Source organism: Camelina sativa, chromosome 11 (assembly GCF_000633955.1).
Source record: "Camelina sativa cultivar DH55 chromosome 11, Cs, whole genome shotgun sequence".
Classification (NCBI taxonomy): domain Eukaryota; kingdom Viridiplantae; phylum Streptophyta; class Magnoliopsida; order Brassicales; family Brassicaceae; genus Camelina; species Camelina sativa.
In genome coordinates, this window is record NC_025695.1 from 42,349,021 (window position 1) to 42,365,414 (window position 16,394).

Below are 16,394 nucleotides of genomic sequence, written 5' to 3' on the forward strand. Positions count from 1 at the left end.
ACTGATTCTAAACAGGGTGAAAAAGAGTTTCAGACAGAGGTAAGATCTATCTATGCGATCTTGCTGATGATTCTGTATGATACTCATTTCCATAGAACAACTAGTTTTGAATAAAACATGACGCATTTGTAAAATATAACATCAGGCAGACACATGATTTCCATAAGTTGTCATCTGCTTCACTTACTTGCTAAACTCATTCACTTGCCTATTCTTTTCAGGTTATGTTACTCGGAAGGTTGCATCACCGTAATTTAGTGGACCTGGTTGGCTATTGCGCTGAAAAAGGACAGCACATGCTTATATACGTTTACATGAGTAAAGGAAGCTTGGCTTCTCACTTGTACAGTAAGCAACAATCTATTTCTACATACTATAACAATCTGCTAGGCATTAAATGAATTGTCAATCCAATGTTTAACTAGTTTGTAGCATATCATTTTTATTAAATTGATGGTTCAGACTCCTCCCTCCAATTGATGAGCCTACATAAAGATTTGAGACACACTAAAATGCTTTATTTGATACAGGCGATAAACATGAACCGCCGAGCTGGGATTTGAGAGTATATATTGCTTTAGACGTAGCACGCGGTCTAGAGTATCTTCATGATGGGGTAAGCTACTTGCTAAAACCATCCACCATTTGAATGCATCTCCTGGAAAACACAACTTCAAAACTCATGTTATATTCATTTTTTTTTCAGGCTGTTCCTCCTGTAATCCACAGAGATATTAAGTCTTCCAACATATTGTTGGATCAATCCATGAGAGCTAGGGTACATATATCTTCTTTCGTCCTTGTTTATTTAACCACCTCAAGTTTCTCATTGGTGTATTGTCTCTTACTACAGGTTGCAGACTTTGGACTATCTAGAGAAGAAATGGTAGACAAACATGCTGCTAACAACATCCGAGGAACATTTGGTTATCTCGATCCAGAGTACATTTCCACAAGAACATTCACCAAGAAAAGTGATGTTTATGGCTTTGGGGTTTTGCTATTCGAACTTATAGCTGGAAGAAACCCTCAACAAGGTCTAATGGAATTGGTTGAGCTGGTAATATTACATAAAACTAAAAACCATCTCAAAATCCTCCAATCTTTATGTATAAAAGACTCAAAACATTGTGTTTGTTGATGAACAGGCGGCGATGAATGCAGAGGAAAAAGTTGGGTGGGAAGAGATAGTGGATTCAAGACTAGACGGGAGATTTGATTTACAAGAAGTGAATGAAGTTGCTGCTTTTGCTTATAAATGCATCTCTCGTGCACCTAGAAAACGTCCAAACATGAGGGACATTGTTCAGGTCTTGACTCGTGTCATTAAGGTGAGACATTGCAGAAAACGACAGAAGAGTTCTCCACGGCCTCCTCCTCCTCCTCCTCCTCCTCCTCCGGTGGTGGAGGAGTCAGAAGGTGAGCTTACCGCAAACGGATCATTNTCCAGAGTACATTTCCACAAGAACATTCACCAAGAAAAGTGATGTTTATGGCTTTGGGGTTTTGCTATTCGAACTTATAGCTGGAAGAAACCCTCAACAAGGTCTAATGGAATTGGTTGAGCTGGTAATATTACATAAAACTAAAAACCATCTCAAAATCCTCCAATCTTTATGTATAAAAGACTCAAAACATTGTGTTTGTTGATGAACAGGCGGCGATGAATGCAGAGGAAAAAGTTGGGTGGGAAGAGATAGTGGATTCAAGACTAGACGGGAGATTTGATTTACAAGAAGTGAATGAAGTTGCTGCTTTTGCTTATAAATGCATCTCTCGTGCACCTAGAAAACGTCCCAACATGAGGGACATTGTTCAGGTCTTGACTCGTGTCATTAAGGTGAGACATTGCAGAAAACGACAGAAGAGTTCTCCACGGCCTCCTCCTCCTCCTCCTCCTCCTCCTCCGGTGGTGGAGGAGTCAGAAGGTGAGCTAACCGCAAACGGATCATTACGATCGGAAACTCATCGGAGGGATAATTCCGTGGACAGTAGTATAGCTGAAGACTTGTGATTTTTTTATAAAAACAAGAAAAAGAAAGTATCAATTTTTTTTTTAATTTATTATTAACATTTAAAATGTGATTTGTTTCTAATTTTCGTTTATTTTTGGTTTTTTTTAGACGTTAGGAGAAATGATTATAATGATGTATGTGGTACTAGGTTGTCTATATCTTTTTTCTTTTTGTGAATTAAAAAAAATATATATATATTCTTTTGTTATTCACTGTTGAAACGATGAGTTATATGTTTTCTAAAATATATACACTCAAGGCCCAATACAAATAGTCCAGCCCATTAATTACGCCTGTCCAAACGTTGTCGTTTTAATTCGTTATCCAAGTTTTTATCGTCATCGGTGGAACGGATAGGACGAAGAAGAAGAAACAACAGTTTCGCCACTTTAGCCAGTGGGAAGTTGCAGAGCGAGAATAAAAATGGCAACCATGTCTGCTCTTCAGAGCTCTTTCACTTCTCTTTCTCTATCCCCTAGCTCTTCCTTCCTTGGTCAGCGTCTAATTTCCCCAACCTCCCTCTCCGTCGCTTCTCCGGTAACTTTTAAAATTTTCGAATTCTGATTCTAATCTCTCGCCTTAGGTTTTTTTCAATCTCGTTCTCAAGCTATTAAATTCTGTAGTTAACTTGTTGGGTGCGTTGTAAATTAGGTTCATCTGTTCGTTTTTGATACCCAAACCCATTTCAACAAATACTTCTCAAACGAGTTAAAATTTTGATAAAATTGAATCTGTGTTGCTTGTTTTTAAAGTTTCTGCACTATGGATTTTACTTACTGAGGTAGAAAAGTTTGTGCATTGTCTATCTTTTAGTGTTACTATTGAATTGAGATGAAGTTTATGAGCAGTTAAATGTCAAGAGCTGCTTCTGCTCTTCAAACTGATTGACTAGTGATTTGTTTGGAATCTGTGGGTGCATTTTACTAATAGTAGCTAGTATCTTGTTGTTGTTGTTGTTGTTATATACTCAATGAACGAACGAAATGTGTTTTCCTGATTACCCTGCTGATCGTTTTGTACTTGTTGTTGTAGGTCAAGCCTGCCGAGAACCCATGTCTTGTTCTTGCAAAGGTTAGTCTGCAGAAACAGTTTTCTTTTTGAGACAATGAGATTTGGAAGATGAGTTGTTGTTCAAATGATTTTATGTGTGGTTTTTGCCTTACAGCTCAAGCGTTGGGAACGAAAAGAATGCAAACCAAACAGTCTTCCGATTCTGCACAAAATGCATGTCAAGTTTGGAGATACGGTCAAAGTTATATCTGGACGTGACAAGGGTAAAGTTGGAGAGGTTACTAAGATCTTCACTCACAACAGTACCGTAGTGATCAAAGATGTGAACCTCAAAACAAAACACATGAAGAGCCGAGAGGAGGGAGAACCTGGTCAAATTGTTAAGGTCAGTCCACTCAAATTACTTGATGTTTGTAGATTCCTTTACTGCCTTTGGCCTGATGATTCGAATGATGATTGAAAAATTGTGCAATATGTATTATGATTTCCAGATAGAAGCGCCTATCCACAGCTCAAATGTGATGTTGTATTCGAAAGAAAAGGAAGTAGTAAGCCGGGTGGGTCACAAGGTCCTTGAAGATGGACAGAAGGTAAGATATCTGATCAAAACAGGGGAGGTTATCGACACTATTGAGAAGTGGAAGCAACTTAAGGAGGCAAAGGATAAAGAAACCACCCAAGTTGCAGTTGCCGCATCTTAGTTATCTCACTTCTTTCTTCTTCGTTGCACTTTTGATATATAGACTAATAGACCTATGCATTTTGATGGATGTATTGAATCCCTGTTATGGTAAAGTATAAAATTTCTACCCTATAAACACCGTTTTGCTTCACTGAGTAAGCTTAAGTTGAAGTACTTTATTCAAAAGATATGATTTTAAGTGTATTTTTCAAAATGAGTGTGTGTACAAGGCTATTGAATATGTTTACACAACAGTCCAGCCTTTACAGGGAGCAACTAAATAGATTAACGATTAAAATGGCTAAACCATGGTCTTGAAGCCTTGAGAGATCAACTCAGTTTTCGGTTTCCGTACCTTCTGCGTAGTCCGCTTCCACTTCACGTAGAATACAAGTAGATAAATGAGTAGTCCGAATATGACAATCAAATACATCAACAGGAATACTCGTTCGTAATTGACCTTAAGGTACACAGAAATTGCATAACAACAGATGAGAGGCACCGAAATGAAGATATACCACCAAGTATATGCTCTACCGACTGGTAAGAGTATAAATGTCAAGGCCATAGCTGAGAAAAAGGCTATAGTATTGAATCCCCATAGTAGCACAGGCTTTAATATGAGGTTATCCGGAGGTTTTCCTTGTTTAGCTTCATCTTCTGGCTGGACCGCGGTCTGATAAGTAGCTGTGATTATCAGAGCTATAATAACTAGAAGAGAGTTCCGTACTCCATCTGACATACGAATCCTAAAACGTGCCATTCCCGTAGAGCAATATTCATAAAAAGTGACAGGTTGCCTAAGGAGAAAAGAGATGGTACTCTCAACTTTGGATAGAGAAGCCGCGCTCTTACCACCCGCGCTTTTGTAGAGTTTTCTCTGTATCTCTGTTCATGTGAGGTCCATTGGCTCTTAAGACATCAAGGACCGTCATGCCACTCTTATTCCTGATGTTCCGGTTCAGTGACATGCATTTCAACAACTGTTTTACTGCCTGCATATACACATGTTTTCACGACATGGCTTAACCGTGTGATCACACAAATTAAACACCTTCACAACAATTACGGATCAACAACTAGCTAGGATAAAATTTCAAATTAAAGAAGGTTAAGAACATGCCTGGTGATTATTCTTGTATGCTGCTAGGTGCAAGGCCGTGTTGCCTTCACGATCACGTCTGTTCAGGACATGAATCTCGGTGGACAAAGCATCATTGTCGCGTATTCTTTGCATCCACCCTCTTATAACTTTGAGCTCTTCGTATCTATCATTCATAACCGTGATGTGTAAAGCAGTTTCTCCATTTACATTAGCATCTCTAATGCTCTGAGGACATACCAGGAGAAACTCTGTAAGAAGATCGACGTCACCTTTTTTTTGCCACAAGATGCAATGGTGTCATACCTGTCGGGAGGTAAAAATAATAACAATAAGGCTCTCACCAAGTAACTTTACATTATATGTTACAAATTATAAAGTCAGGGTTTGAAGCAAATACCGCCTCTTCCACGAGTACGAACAAGACTGGGATCAAACTTGGCTAGGTCTAATGCTAACTCAACTTGCTGTTTCTCGACAGCGAGATGCAAGGGACTAAACCCATGTGCGTTTAGTTTCTTCGCAAAAGATGGCTTAAGTATCATCAGCTCCATTGCTAAATCTATTTTCCCTGTAGATGAAGCTTCGTGGAGAGGTGTGTGGATGAAGGGTGAAGCGTCGACGTTTCCAAGAATACATGGATCCGCTTGAATAAGAGAATATAAAGCATCAGTGCTACCCGATTGAGTAACCAAAAGTAATCTTGGATCCATACTTACTTAAGAAAGAAAATTACTTTGAAGGACCAAAATAAGAAGAAACGAGTTGAAGCATTGTCGTTGATTAAATTTAGAGATATATATGATTAAATTTCCGAGTGTTGAGTCTATATGGACTTAGTCATCGCACTAATTAAATTGGCAGTCAGCTTTCTCACCTAATAGATAATCAGTGAGTCCACGCTATGACAAGGATACAACAGAATTGACCAATTCTTTTAAAACATATTTTGAGCTTTAGTGAGAACAGCACGTAAACATTAATTGTTGCATACGCTAAATGATGCTACTAACATTTAAGGACCGGGTGACCTGGTCCGCCCATATTTAACATCACTAAGCATACCACGCGATTTCATTGCGGAGTTACTCACCACCTACGGAACGTTCTGTTTTACAAGGAACGCTTCAAATGGCTAAATCATGGTCTACATGTCTTGAGAAATCAGCTCACTTTTGGGTTCCGGTACCTTCGTTTGCTTAGTCTGCCTCCACCACACATAAAATACCAGTAGATACACGAGAAGTCCGAATAGGATCGACAGATATATATAGATAAATACTCGTTGGAGATCAGACTTCATGTAAATCGAAAGTGAAGAGTATATACCACCACCACCAATTATATGCTCTTCCAACCGGCAAGAGTATAAATGTCAAGGCAATAGACAAGGAAAAGGCTAAAGTATTGAATACCCATAGTAGCACAATCTCTAATATGAATTCGATCACACCTACTGGTTCTTTATGCATATCTTCTGTTTCGGCTGCGGTCTGATAAGTAGCTGTGATTATAAGAGCTGTTATTACTAGAAGAGAGTTTCGTGTCCCATCTGTCATATGACTCCTATAACGTGCCATTCCCGTAGTGCAATATTCCAAGAAAGTTACTTGTTCTCTTAGGAAGACAGACATTGTCTTAACTTCCGTTAGAGAAGCCGCCCTCTTACCACCCGCCTTTTGTATCATTTTCTCCGTATTTATGTTCCTGTGAGGTCCATTGGCTCGTAAGACATCAAGAGCTGTCATGCCACTTTTGTTCTGGATGTTCCGGTTCAGTGACATACATTTCAACATCTGTTTTATTGCCTATATACACATGTTTCACAGTTAACTATCCTTCAAACAACTCAGAACAAACATGATTAAAAGAAGATGAGAGCATGTGAATGTAAAAAATAATTCACTCCAAAAACATGTTAGGATAAAAGTACAAAGAAGTTTAAGACAGTTTCACACTACCAAAAAATGGGAAAAGAAATACCTCGTGACTATTGACGTACGCTGCTAGGTGAAAGGCCGTGTTGCCTTCACGATCGCATGTGTTAAGGACATGATTCTCAGTGGACGCAGCATCACTTTTGGGCATTCTCTGCATCCACCCTGTGAGAACTTTGAGTTCTTCGTATCTATTGTTTATAATCGTGATGTATACAGCAGTTTCCCCATTTAAATTCGTATCTCTAATGCTTTCAGGACATGCTAGAAGAAACTCCGTAAGAAGATCAACGCCACCCTTTTTTGCCACAACATGCAATGGTGTATTACCTGTCCTTATGAGATAAAACAACAAACAAGAATCTCTCATATCAAGTTACTTTGTATTTGATATGTTTAAAAATATATATTTTAAAGATTTTGAAAACATGTACGAACCTCCTCCACGAATACGAACAAGACTGGGATCAAACTTGACTAGCGCTAGTGCTAACTCAACTTGCTGGTTCTCGACAGCGAGATGCAAGGGACTACACCCATTCCCGTTTAGCTTCTTTGCAAATGATGGCTTAAGAATCATCAGTTCCATTGCTAAATCTATTTTCCCAGTAGATGAAGCTTCATGGAGAGGTGTGTGGATGAAAGGTAAAACGTCCATGTTCTCAAGAATGTATGGATCCGCTTTAATAAGAGAATATATTTCATCAACGTTACCGGATTGAGTAACCGAAAGCAATCGTGGATCCATAAGAAAGAAGAATAATTGTAAGTGAAATTTTGGGGGAGTGTGGAAATTAAAAAACCGAAGTTTAAGCAAACCACACACTATAACTATACTTAGAAACCGAAGTTTTTTTATAAAGACTAAAAACCTTAAACACAAGTTTTGATAATAAGCACAATGAGAGAGAGAGCGATGGCCTAATTCAAAGGTGTAGATCAGTAGATTATAAAGACTAAAAACCTTAAACACAAGTTTTGATAATAAGCACAATTAATGAGAGAGAGAGAGAGCGATGGCCTAGTTCAAAGGTGTAGATCAGTAGATGACCTTTTAGAGTGTATGAAACAATCTCCCAGCTATTATATTATAGACTTATATCGTTTTTTTTTTTTTTTTTTTTTTTTTTTTTTTTTTTTTTTTTTTTTTTTTTTTTTTTTTTNAGTTGATGCTACACGTTACGCACATGAACGAATATATATTTTAAAAGATACAATTTAGTTAGAAAATATAGATATCAACCATGTATCACGCATGGTTATAAAGGTCTCAATATTCTTACAGGAAACAAAAAAGGCCAATATAGTTTTGTTTTTATTCGCCAAAAGGCCATAGGTTTATAGGAACAAAACCATGTAATCACTACAAAAAAAATAATTTTATTAAAACGAAATATTTAGTCACAATAAAAAGTATTTAGTCACAATATAAACATTGTTACGAATTTGTGACGATTTTTGAATGGTTGTAATACTATGATCACAAATTTTTTTTTGTAACAAAAACGTCACAAGAGTTGCAACGAATATATTAGTAATCATTTTGTCATTAATAATTACGACACAAAAAGTAACAAAGCTGTCTCAAATACAGACTAACAAAATGTCTTTAAATCGCCACAATTCGTGTTTAAAATAACGTTTTAATTATGTATCTTATTATTACGAAACTATAGTCTCAAATGGTCACAAATATAACTAAAAATTTGTCGCAAAATTTTAACAAATACTCAAAATCATGATATTTTGTGACTATCATAATGTCCAATCTTATCATTAGAAGTTAGTTTCAAATGGTCACAAGTTATTACTAAAATTTTTATTGCATATGATAAAAATTATAACTAAAATATTAATCTCAAAACCATATTATTTTTTTAATTTATAATCATACAAATTTTTTGTAATCATAAACATTAGATATACATTATAAGCTATCTTTATTCTTACAAAGAAAATAAATCACAAATTCGACCAGATGCACATATTAGACCATAACTTTCATATTATAACTCGTATGGAAACAATATCAGACTTTCTGGAAAGGTAAGACGAAGATATTTCCAACGGCGGATAGATCAGCTTCTGGTTCAATTTGTAGCAGTGGGAAAAGATTTCACAAGATGGCTGATATTAATTCGCGGATCTGCGCATAATAGGTTTGAGAAAACATGTATAACTTTTAATCTACAAAAAGGGTTACAAAATCATTTGGAGAAGACTTACATTTATGGGTTGGGAAATTTCTCACCAAAATTCGTCCATAAAAGAGTCTGTTTACCCCTTCTTTTCCACCATCTCCTAGGACATGTAAGATCTGTCCTTAATCTCAACTGTGGCTCCTTGTTCTCTTTCTCTCAAATGTTTTACTCTCTTTAGGTTTAGGAAGCACGAAATTATAAAGAATAAAACCCTAATCATCTCTTAAATAATTTTTGTTAAATTAGAGTTAGAGACTTGACTTAATGAGCTTTGTATAAATGACATAACAATTTATACTATTTTATGACTAATGTTTACTCATTTTAATGTCACAAACTGTGACTTGCATATCTGTTATAAGTTCATAACTAATTTGTAACAACATATTGGTCACAATGTAGTCATAAGAGTGACGATTAATATTATCGTAGCATATTCGTCACTAATTGTGACAAACTTTTGTTACTAATTTTGCTGTCATAATATAGTAACGAAAATACTATGAATTTGTGACAAATAAATTTAGTCATGATATTATATTTAAAGTGTCACAAATTTGTGACGAAATTTTTTTTGTCTCAAAAATACGTTTCAATAAATTTATTTTCTTGTAGTGAATCTAAGTAACTCGTACGTGTGAATAACATTAGTCTAACACGTAAACCACGTATTTTGAGAACAAAACTTGTGAAATACAAATATTTACGACATATGATATGAAACTAAAGTACCTATGATTTCCTAGCTTATTTTCAAACAAAAAAAGTCTTGCTAGTTCCAATTAAACCTTTATTCCTTGCTGGCTTCTTAGTACTGAATTTTCTTTTTTCATAATTGATAGGCATACTTACATTGCTATTTGGAAGATATGCTCTGGTTGTTCTCAGCTGCAAATCACGTTTCTTCGTGTTCCAGCCTTCTTCACGAATCATCTTGCACCTCAACAGTAAAGATCAATTACAGAAGAAACAAGTATATAGCTAGGGATTATCGTTAAATAATTTTATAAGAAATATATAATTATATCCTTTAATTACTATCGAAACAAAAACTATTCAATCAAACAAAAAAAAATACTCGCGCCAGAATACAAATGATCACCATAACTGAAACAGTTAAAATAATTGCATAAGATATTGAAAATATTAGTCAATTTGAAACTAAATTTTTGTTTTCGAAAATATTATATAAAATGATACAGAAGGGTAATCTTTTTTTCTTCTAATTAAAACAATAATGGAGTTACGATACAATTTCGATGGTTATGATTTTAATCGAAGTCAAGCTGGGTGTGCAATCTGATCGTGCTTCTTCTCTATGTATATATATCGTTCGTTATCAGTGTTCTTAAGCAGATCAGACCAGTCAACTGGACCGGTTGAACTAGAAATCATATCAGACCTAATATATAAATTACTTAAACCTCGTTAAAAGTCAGGCTTACGACAGGTAACCAACTCGTGTTCACTGTATAATATTATACAGTAAAACTTCTATAAATTAATAAATAAGGTATTTTGTTATGATTCACATTTTTATATAATTTTTTTAATTTATAATTTTAGCTATCGTAATAGAATTCATGTGAATAGTTTACTTAATTATCTATATGAAAATGATAAATGTTAAAAGTTTATAGTTTATAAAAAATTGTTAGTTCTATCTTTTATAATAATGATGAAGTCGAACAAAATATTGCGGTGCCTTTAAAACTACTTAAATGTAAAAAACCAATTATCGCATATAAGACTTTACACAATTTTTGAATGCAATTTGAGAAAACATCAAGAGTTTTTAATACAATAAAAAAGATTAGAGATGAGTTATAACTATAATGTAAATTTAATAATACACAAACAACAATAGAGTCATATTTCACTAAATTTTTTTAGATATAATATATATATATATATTTAGTTTATATCATTATTAATTTATGATATTGTTGGGACCATATTTTTGTATATGATTTCCAAAAAATTTATTATTTTATTATTTTATCGAATTATGTTATTCTATATATCGACCTAATTTAGAACCAGAAAAAATTTATTAATTTATAGCAAATATTAATTTGAAGAGTATTAGTTTATAGATGTTCCAATGTAAAACGAAATAAGTGTTGTTTGATAAATTCATTTTCCCTTCTTTTTTTATTGGTATCTATCTTTCGTCAGATTCTTTTTTTTATTTAACTACTACTAATTTGAAGAAAATCACTAGCCAATATTCTCAAGCAACCACGAGGGATTTTTTTTTTGTAATATATCTTTTTTTTTTTGTATTTACTAGATGACTGTTTACATTATTTGGTGGGATCGTTTAAAGTTTAAACTTATTACTCGTATCCGGAGTAAAAAAGAAAGTAATATTTTTGCATCCGGTATGGAGAACAAAAAAAATTGGTCTCCTTTAAAGGAAGACATTTTTGCATAATTTGTTAGGTACGTTCATTTTGATTCGCTCCCTAGTAATTTGTGCATGGGATGATGGAATTTGTATTCTTAATTTCGAGAACATAGTAGAGAAATCGATCTACAGACTACAGTTAGCCGGCTAGCCCCACCGAATTTGGAGATCGGAGCTAAAATCACACAAAGTAATCATATGATAAAACATGTCAATCCCTAACAACACCAAGTTTGAAATTGAATCTCAAACCGTGTGGACTGTGGACGTTAACTTTTAGCAGCTTATAATGTCTAACTAAATTCCAAACCGGTTCTTAAATTAATTTAAACCGTTATTACCACGTTTTAACGAAATTATTATAAAGGAACAAAAATTACAATAAAAACGTCTAGACAATTGCTCATCGGAGTTGCGTAACACGACACGAGCCGGAGACGTTTTCATTGCTCACCATAATTTCCGTTGTTCAATGATTTATGTGTGTTTTTAACCTTTCAGGAATCAGGTCGTGGGGGTCTTAAACTCTTAATACGTACCTAATGGGTAATCAGTGAGTCCACGCTAGCTAGGAGCCTAGGATACAAATATACAATATAAATTGACTTAAGCTTTACTGAGAACTGTAAATATTATACGTACTGTATAGTCTGTAGTTATTTTTTAATCAAGGCCAACACAAACGTCAAACGATGCTAATTTTTAATATCATAACCCTTTAAAGGTTTTTCTCCTTGCTCCATTTCAAAAAAAAAAATATAATAATTTGGTATATAGTTTTGAAGGTTATGAAATTTTCATCGAATTATAGCTGAACCACGAACTAAACCTTTTAATATGACTCCGGCAGAACCTTAATCACGTAATTTTTATTCAGAAGATACAATCTTTAAGAGTGTTTCCCAAAATACAAAGCTATATATATTGGATAAATTTTAAAACAAACAAAGTCTTACAGGGCAGGGAACAAAGAAGGAAAACAAAAAACAAAGAACGAACGCTTCAAATGGCTAAACCATGATCTTAAACTGTTGAGACATCAGCTCATTTCTGGGTTTTTGTATCTTCTTATTCGTAGTCCTCTTCCATTTCACGTAAAATATGAAGAAATACATGAGGAAACAGAATACGATACTCAGATACAAGTAGGAGAACATGTGTGAGATCACAGTGGTCCGTCTATACTTCACGTAAATCGAAATTGCATAAGATCCCATGAGAGGTGCCGTGATAAAGAGAAACCACCAAGCATATGCTTTACCAAGTGGTAAGAGTATATATGTGAAGGCAATTGATGAGCAAAAGGCTGCAGTATTGCATATCCATAGTAGAAATATCTCTAATAAGTCTTCTACGTGATCATGATCATTTAGTCTGTCGTCTTTTTCTCGTGGTTGGATTGCGGTAGTATAAGTAGATGTGATTATAAGAGCTGTTATCACTAGAAGAGCATTCCTTGCTCCATCTGACATGCGGCTCCTGTAACGTGCCATTCCCGTAGAGCAATATTCCAAGAAAGTGACGGGTTTTCTCAAGAAGACAGACATCGGTGTAGTCTTCTTTTCTTTAGATATAGAGTACCCGCTCTTACCCCCTGACTTCTGTAACATTTTCTCTGTATCTTTGTTCATGTGAGATCCACTGGCTCGTAAGACATCAAGGGCTGTCATGCCACTTTTGTTCTGGATGTTCCGGTACAGTGAAATGCATTTCAACAACTGTTTTACTGCCTGTATATTTATAAATGTTTCANAAAGTGACGGGTTTTCTCAAGAAGACAGACATCGGTGTAGTCTTCTTTTCTTTAGATATAGAGTACCCGCTCTTACCCCCTGACTTCTGTAACATTTTCTCTGTATCTTTGTTCATGTGAGATCCACTGGCTCGTAAGACATCAAGGGCTGTCATGCCACTTTTGTTCTGGATGTTCCGGTACAGTGACATGCATTTCAACAACTGTTTTACAGCCTGTATATTTATAAATGTTTCATGACAACTATTTATTAGACTCCCCAAGCGGACAGAAACGCGTGAATTTAGAGTTTTACTCTACGAAGATATATTATAAGAATGTCACTAAACGCCATAATATTATGTCACTCTACAACTTTGGGGTCTACCAATGTTCTATGTTATAGGTCTATAATCTATTAGTGATATTATGTGGTCATACTGCATAAAATCCCAAACATAATATATATAGGATAAAACGTTCAAAGAAGTCGTATGAGTATTTCAAGAGAGTTTCTGTCTACAAATATCGAAAATGACATACCTCGTGATTGTTCTCGTATGCCGCTAGGTGCAAAGCCGTGTTGCCTTCACGATCACGCCTGTTCAGGACGTCATTCTCAGTGTACGCAGCATCACTTTTGCGCATTCTCTGCATGTACCCTGTTAGAATTTTGAGCTCTTCATACCTTTTGTTCATGACGGTGATGTGTAAAGCAGTTTGTCCATTTGCGTTCGCATCTCTAATGCTTTCAGGACATGCTCGAAGAAACTCTGTCAGAAGATCGACGCCACCTTTCTTTGCCACAAGATGGAATGGTGTCATACCTGTCGTTATGAGTTATTACCAAATATAATTTAAATTAAGTTTCTCACCAAGTAACTTTTATGCTATAAATGTTTTTGAAATATATTTATCGTCAACCTAACCATTCCGGATAACAAATTAAATAAGAATTATGATTTAGAGCAATCGGGAGTAATATAAATATACCTCCTCTTCCATGATAACGAACAAGACTGGGATCAAACTTGACTAGCGCTAGTGCTAAGTCAACTTGCTGATTCTCAACAGCGAGATGCAACGGACTAAAGCCATCCTCATTTAGTTTCTTGGCAAAAGATGGCTTTAGCATCATCAGTTCCATTGCCAAATCCATCTTCCCAGCAGATGACGCTTCATGGAGAGGTGTGTGGATAAAAGGTAAAACGTCGACGTTGTGAAGAATGTGTGGATCAGCTCGAATAAGAGAATATAAATCACCAACACTACCCGATTGAGTAACCAAAAGCAATTTTGATTCCATACTTAAACAAAGAAAGAAAAATAATTGCAATGACCAAGAAAGTAAGTTTTTTTTTTTGTGCAAAGACCATGAAAGTAAGTAGTGTCGTTAATTTAACTTATGGGAGCATAGTTATATACTAGTGTTTTCCATTTTTGAGTAGTGATTCTATATTTCTATTGACTTAATTAGCACCAATTACATTGGTCACTCGAGATGTTGCCAAAAAACTGGAAAGAAAAATCAAAGGCAGCTTCGGTAGGATACATAATTGTTGCCTTGGACTGTTATAAACAATGTAAGCGTCAGTGAGGACCAGTATGCCACTTCTGGTTTTTCTAAAAGTCATATAATTTTTTAAAAAGTTTCTAGTAATGCCCCGACTAAAATTTGCAATTGAGATTGAAATTGATCCCAAAAGACTCAAAATACCAACTTACCTGTAACAGAAAAAAAAAATCTAAACATAGTAATTTATATATATTTCAACTAAAATCCTATAAATTAATTAATCTACCTTTTCAAACTATACCAGATTTTTTTTATAATTTTCCAGAGTAAATATTTAGATATTTATTCATTAATTTTCCTTATGTTTCGCAAATTAATACGTACATATTAGCAAGACCATCTACAGTTCATCCCTACATTCATCTTCACAATAGAGTTTGAAATCAAATTTTCTCTGATACATCTCTATTTTAATCTCTAAAATAGAGATCTTATCTATATTGGAGATCTCCATTTATATTTTACACTAAGATTTAGATATCTCTATTTTTAACTCTAAAACTAAGTATGGTTGGAGAAAAAACCATCTCATATAATGGAGTTACTCTATTGGAAAGATGCATGGGTTAAAGACGCTCTAAGTTGATTGAAGTATTTTCTCTCCCATAATTTCATTTGTTATTTTATTTTTATTAATAGTCTTAATCATTATTGGCTATGATATTTATAAAAAAAACCATTCAGAATTTGTAAGATCGAAGACTTTCTAAATTTGTTTAGAACGAGTAAATAATGGAATAAAACAAATAAAATGAGTAGAACCTTGAATATGTCATATAATTAATTAAGACGTATATGAAATTATAAAAAAATTGGTAAAATATTTATAGATTTTTTTTTTGAAACGATGTTAACTGATATAAACCAATAATTGTAATCACCAACTTGTATTGCTGTGGAACATGTAATTGAAGTCTTATTTATTGTCATCTATTTTCCAGTGTGACATTCATTATCCCTTATTGGTTCCTTGGTAACTTTCCGTATTATTTCCACGTACCGTCTTGAATCAAGGAGGATGTTTACTACTTTTGTTTTACTTTTATATTTTACTTTTATATTATACCACTGATGTTTAGTTAAATATGAAACAAAAAAAAACATAATTAATCCATTATATATATCAGGGAGCCAAACCAGATAGTCTTGAAGATGTAAGTTGCTGACAATAATTAGGCAAATAGCATCTTCCTATGGAGATAACAGGTTTCAAATAGCTGTTAAATTTCACTCGTTTGTGGACGGGCAGAGGAGCTCTTTAACAAGCATATAAGAATTTGCCAAGTGAGTAGGTCCAGTTGGCTCTGGCGGTTGGGTAAGAGAGATCCAAGGTCATGTAAAACTCGCACTTTTTTCTGTCTTCAATCGACCAACGCCCTAAACATTTACGTAGCAAGACGCAATCTAAGGATCCCACGTCATCCCAAAACAATACTGGTGACGCGAAGCTGACGCGAGTGGCATCCCAAAAGAATCTTGGTAAGGATAGAGTCGGAGTAGTGAGTGTGTTGACTTAATTAGCACCAGTTAAATTGGTCACCCAGATATGTTGCCTAGAAACTAGCAAGAAGGATCCAAAGGCGGCTTCTCACCTAGTGCAGAATAAGTAAATCAACGCTAGGATACATAAATGTTGTCTTGGACTGTTAGTCTGTTACCATTATATATTATTATTGAAATTTCAAACTTTTTACTCAACAAAAAAAAGATGAGATTATTTACAATAAT

The 16,394-nt window shown here is 34.7% G+C and overlaps 2 protein-coding genes and 3 pseudogenes across 2 annotated transcripts; 2 read left to right on the forward strand and 3 right to left on the reverse strand.

The window, feature by feature from the left end:
- The window catches only part of LOC104725984, a 3,385-nt pseudogene extending 1,181 nt beyond the window's left edge, over window positions 1–2,204 (forward strand).
- Window positions 2,356–3,863, forward strand: LOC104725985 (50S ribosomal protein L24, chloroplastic). Its single transcript, XM_010444736.2, has 4 exons — window positions 2,356–2,552; window positions 3,048–3,086; window positions 3,181–3,411; window positions 3,518–3,863. The coding sequence occupies exons 1-4, from the start codon at window positions 2,439–2,441 to the stop codon at window positions 3,725–3,727; spliced, it is 594 nt and encodes a 197-aa protein (XP_010443038.1). The 5' UTR covers window positions 2,356–2,438; the 3' UTR covers window positions 3,728–3,863.
- On the reverse strand, window positions 4,010–5,559 carry LOC104725986 (annotated as a pseudogene).
- LOC104728889 lies at window positions 5,958–7,495 on the reverse strand (annotated as a pseudogene).
- On the reverse strand, window positions 12,208–14,482 carry LOC104725988. The gene is made up of 3 exons (XM_010444737.2): window positions 14,084–14,482; window positions 13,634–13,917; window positions 12,208–13,088 (listed from the first exon to the last, which is right to left on the reverse strand). The coding sequence occupies exons 1-3, from the start codon at window positions 14,394–14,396 to the stop codon at window positions 12,369–12,371; spliced, it is 1,317 nt and encodes a 438-aa protein (XP_010443039.1). The 5' UTR covers window positions 14,397–14,482; the 3' UTR covers window positions 12,208–12,368.